The sequence below is a fragment of the Mustela nigripes genome, chromosome 13 (assembly GCF_022355385.1).
Source record: "Mustela nigripes isolate SB6536 chromosome 13, MUSNIG.SB6536, whole genome shotgun sequence".
Classification (NCBI taxonomy): domain Eukaryota; kingdom Metazoa; phylum Chordata; class Mammalia; order Carnivora; family Mustelidae; genus Mustela; species Mustela nigripes.
In genome coordinates, this window is record NC_081569.1 from 134,228,263 (window position 1) to 134,233,488 (window position 5,226).

The 5,226-nt window shown below is 54.4% G+C and overlaps 1 protein-coding gene across 1 annotated transcript in view; it reads left to right on the forward strand.

Moving 5' to 3' along the window:
* The first annotated feature begins 1,757 nt into the window (after window positions 1-1,757).
* CHGA (chromogranin A) overlaps window positions 1,758-5,226 on the forward strand; it is a 12,969-nt gene continuing 9,500 nt past the window's right edge. Inside the window, exons 1-2 of the mRNA XM_059373849.1 lie at window positions 1,758-2,022; window positions 2,849-2,895. Coding sequence (XP_059229832.1) covers window positions 1,977-2,022; window positions 2,849-2,895 — 93 coding nt within the window. The 5' untranslated portion in view covers window positions 1,758-1,976. The remainder of the gene's footprint in view (window positions 2,023-2,848; window positions 2,896-5,226) is intronic.

Sequence of the window (5,226 nt, forward strand, 5' to 3'; positions counted from 1 at the left end):
GTCAGGGGGACCAAACATCAGACAGGCTTGGTGCATGTAATCTGTCAGGGCTCAGCTGAGGTCTTTCACTGGAAACTCTGCTTTATGAAAGGAGCTGCCTCAATAAAGACTATAGAATGCTGTATATACTTAAAAATTATTGATGCCTATCTCTGGGTGGTGTCCGTATGGTGTTTTCCTGCATTTCTGTGCATTTTCCAAGTTTTTGAGATGGATTGTGTGTTACTATTCAGCTGTATTTCCCAGGTCACTTTCGCTTTATCTCCTTGTTATTCCTGGAATGTCAGACACATTCCTTCCACTAGACATTTGCACTTGCCATTCCTTCTACCTGGAGCCCCCTGTCCCTGGACACATGCAACCTCCTTCCTCCTCACCTTCAGATCTTTGCTGAAACAAACCTCTTGGTCAATCAAGATCTCTCAGACCCACCCCTTTTAAAACATAGCCTCCTCCCCCCACCCAACACACCCATCCCCCTTCCCTGCTTCATTTTTGTCCATAACACTTGTCCCCACCTGACAGCTCTGTATTTCACCTCTTTACTTATTCATTGCCTGTCTTTACCCTTTAGAATGTAAACTTCATAAGAATCAGACCTTTGTCTCTTTGTTCACTGCTGTATCCTCAGCACCTAGAATAGCTGAGTGCCATTCTAGGGTGTTCAAAGCACATAGTAGGTACTAAGCAAATAGTGGTTGAATGAAAGAATAAATTCATGAAAAGGATCATTTCAGTGTCCTTTGGGCTCCTGCCAGGTCTTCCTTCCCAGGAGTGGGCACGGGTGGGGCAGGAAGTAGGGAATAATAGCAGCAGATGTGGGGACAATGCCAACTGATGCCAAACCCTAGCCCAGTTACCAAGTTCACCATGGCACTGGGCTCAGGTGGCAAAGGGCTTCCAGTGTGTCATCTAGGTTGGGAGGAGCAATGTGGCTCCAGGGCAGAAGGACACGAACCAAGAAACCAACCTAACACACGAAACACCCAGATGTTGAGAACACTCAAAGAGACATGAGACACAGTCGGTTACCAGCAGCAAGAAGGTCATCCTAGGGCTAACGAGTCCACGTTACAACTCTTATTTTGGTTTGATACCAAGAGCTGTCCCCTGTTCCTGCCCCGCCACCCCACACGAGAGCTATCCAACAACAGCCAGAGCCCAGGATTCACTCATTCATCCCTGGCTTGACCTTTCTTTTCATCGGTAGGTTCAACAATTACCTATTAAATGCATTAACTCTGTGCCAGCTGCCCCCGTCAGCACTGTGGAAGCAATGGTGACCAAACATTTTCAAATTAATACATATATACACTATGACAAATTGTGAAAACACAAAACTGGGTTGTCAGAGAGAGAGAAGCCTCTCTCTAGGACTCCTGAGATATCTGAGGGAGCCCTGAGTGGTGAGCCAGCCTCCAGACTCTATCAGGGCAGGGGTGTCCCCACAGAGAGAACTCAGGAGCATGGTAGGTGCTCTAGAGCTTGTAGGGACATCGGAGGAACACACGGCCCAGAGACTGGGAATATCTGCCCACGGACACAGCAACTCGGGGAAACTTCGAAGAGTGCAGGGTTAGCCAAGGCCCCTTGTCACCTCCTGGAAGCCAGATAACCGCCTTGAAGCCAGACCCAAGGCAGGTGAGCGGCTGACACCAGAAGCGAGAGGCCTGAGGCTGAGGGCGGAGCGAGCTGCGGCCGACCCCCAGAGGGGTGGGAAAAGGGGTTAGGGGCGGTCCCGATGACGTCATTTCCGGGGTCGGGGTATATAAATGCCTGCAGCCCCAGAGCCCAGTGGAGAGAGGCTGGTGGGTGGACCGACAGACAGATACAGACTGGGAAGCTGAGCCCTCCGCCCCCAATCCGCGCCAGCGCCGCCACAACCCGCTCCCAGGTCGCCCGTCCAGCCAGCCCTCGCCAGGGTTCCTGTCGTGCCCAGCCCCAGACCTCCAGCTCCTCGGCGCCTCGGCTTCGCCATGCGCTCCGCTGCTGTCCTGGCGCTTCTGTTCTGCGCCGGGCAAGGTGAGCTAGCGCGGGGTCTCGTGGGAGAGGGTCCTCGGCGCCCCTGCCTGCCCTGAGGTCCAGGCACAGCGCGCCCCTCGTCCCTCCCCTCCGGCGCGGCGAGTGTTCAGCACCGCGGACAGCGCCCCCGGCTCCCAGCTGCCCCGGCATAGTGGCCCCCGGCATAGTGGCCTCGGCGCCAAACCCGCAGACCGGACAATCTGGGCCTGACTCCTGACCCTGCAGGACAAGACCCCCTGGCGCCCCGACCCCGTATCTGGGCTCGACGTCTCGACTGCACCTGGGCCAGTTCTGGCTCCGTGCCATGGCTGGCCAAGGTCATTAGGGGAGCTGGGAGAGCTGTGGCCGGCTCCCACTCTGGCCTCTTTCTCTTCCTTGCTCCTGCTCCCCCCCCTTTTTCTGCCCTTGGCTTCTGTCTCCCTATCATCTCTCACAATCCTCCCTCTCCTCCTCTCTTCCCCCACACCTCTGGGGTCTCTCCTCCTCTCTCCACTTCCTTCTCCACCCCAATCCCACTCAGCTGCTGGCCTTGTTTTCATAGCACTAGCCTTCAGCTCCCCCCCTCCCCACCCCACCCCCGGGCCCCAGAGCGGGAGCTTTCCCAAAGGGAAGCGTTAGGGAGCTCAGTGCAGCCTCTGGGGACCATCCCCATGGGGGCAGCAGCCAGGGAAGGGAAACAAAATCAACCCTAGCATCTCACTGGGTAGGGGCAGTTTTGAGAGGGAGCACTGGGGTGAATGGGCCCCCTATAAACCCAGTTAGGAAGGACTGGGCTCTCCCCTCAGAGCAGAAGAGTCACCCCAGCTCTCTCTTTTTTTTCCCCCAGTCATTGCCTTTCCTGTGAACAGCCCTATGAATAAAGGGGACACCGAGGTAAGAAGGGGTATGGGGATGCCCTGTGATGGTGGGTAGGAGGCTCCAGTGGACACCTCACAGCCAGGTTTGGGGCAGCTTGCTGCAGGAAGGAGTATGGCATAAATCCAAGAGGCAGCACTGCGGCTGCTAAGCCTGGGGACAGCTTGCAAAAGAAGATATCAAAGACTGCTAGATTCCCCTGCCGTCCTGCTGTGGGGACTTCCCCAGCTTCCTCTGAGCTGGGTACACTGCAGATGGGGCCTGTGCCTTAGCTACAGGGCCAAGGTGCCAGACCTATAGCTTTGAACCCTCCAAATCTGGCAATGCCCAGCCTGAGCTGCTGGGGGGCGCTTCCTGTGGTTCTGGGTTGTGGCTGTCCCCAGACCTGCAGGGATGGTCTTCACGTCTCTGCTTCTGGCCTCCCCCTTTGATCTTCCCCTCCTCCCAAGACTCTGCTAGCAACCCCCACCCCCACCGTATAGGCACTCCAGCCCTGGATCTCCCAAAGGGCCCCAATGGAAACACTCTTGATCATGGCTTCTACACTCAGGATCCTGGCCGTTTGGGGCAGCCGGGGGAGGTCACCCAGGAAAGGGCCTTAGGAGATACTAGCTGGGGGGCTCTGCAGCCTGCGAGACACTCTCTGTTGTGGGGCACAATTGAAATTCATTCATGTCTGGGCTGGGGCTGTTTTTGCAGTCTCTGGTGCTCACAGACACCCCACCTGTGACCCAGGGACATTTCTACCCTTCACTTCTCAGGAGCTGTTTCCTTCCATTCTGGAGAGGCTATGGTTCAACCCAGAACATCAAAGCAATTCCAATCTCTGTTTGCTCAATTATATTTCCTGTGTTTTACTTGCAGACAGGCCTGTATATGCCTCTTCCACTCTTCTACTGTGTGGTCTTGGTAAAATCCCTTAACTTCTCTGAAGAGGATTCCACTTTTCCTATCTATAGTATTTCCCTTGAGGGAAGTTGTGAGCGATGGAATCCTAGATGGGAGGCACCTGGCGAAAAGTAGGCCCTCGGTTAATGGGCACCTGGAGTTTCCCTTCAGAGCTCCTTATTATTCTTGGGAACCATACCCAATTCCTCTCTCCCTAAGTCTGTCCTCGTGGCCTGGTGGTTATCTGACATTCCCAGTGTAAGGTCCCTGGTTGCAGGACGATGCAGGGTACAGGCTGCAAGGTCCTTCCTACCAGATCCTCTATGGGAGACACTTTGGTCCCCATATACTACCCAGCAGCCTGGGGTCAGGAGCACCGTATCCACTGGTGAAGACCTAACTATTCCATCCTACGATGCTATGACTACTCGAGAGACTGCTTGAGGGTTTGCCATCCTGAATTTTTGGATGGGTTGCTTTGGCATCCCATAGACCCAGCCTGCCACCCCCTCACTCCCCACCAGCACCGCCTGATGCATGTCTGACACTTTCTGCTTTCCTGCCCGGCTCTCAGCAGCTGAAGCAGGTTCAACGTTACGAATCCTTCCCTTGGTGTGTGTGGCTCATCACGCCTTGTAGAGTGTTTTCCCTTCTGTTTCTGATCACCCTGGGAGGGAAGCTGGGAAAGTCTCATCATACAAATGAGAAAATCGAGGCTCGGAGAGGTCAAGTCCTGTGTCCAAGATCACTCAGCTAGGATACCGCACTGCAGTTGGCCCTACATTCAAATAAGCATTTATCAGCTGCCTGGTTAGCCAGCCACAGCACCTTGCTGGCCGCTGCATAGAACTTTCAGAGATCTGGCTGCTGGGACGAGCACCCAGATGTAGCTGCTGTGCCTGGCAGCTGTGCCCTCGTCCAGCCACAGGATTCATCCCATGGGGGAACACAGAGCCAGACCGTGAGGCTGTCACTCGCTGCATGTAACATCATCATGGGTTTTAGGAGACAGGGATCCCAGTCCTGTTTCCAGGCAGGGTAGAGCCAGGGAAGGTCTTTGGTCTCTGGGCAGTCCAGAAATACTCCCTGGAGAGAGTTGACTTTGTCGCCATCTGCAAGACTAAAGTACTTCTACAAGACATACCTTAATGCCCAGCAGCAACTTCCCCATCTAGAGAAACATTTGCTATTGGGTACTGGGTACCCACACCCACCATGTCCCACAGGAGAGGGCCAGCTGCTGGCCAGATGATCAGGTGCCTGGCGCATGGTAAGCACCATATAAAGGGTTTCTATTATTGCTATTATTGTCTGGCTAAAAACACAGATTATCTTGGGCACAGGCATCCATGGACTCCTGAAGACAAAAACAAATGCCCTCATATTCTTATTTAGAAATCTGCCCTCAGGGCACATTGAGCCTCGGGGTGGGGTGGGGGCAGTGAGCCCCATACACAGACC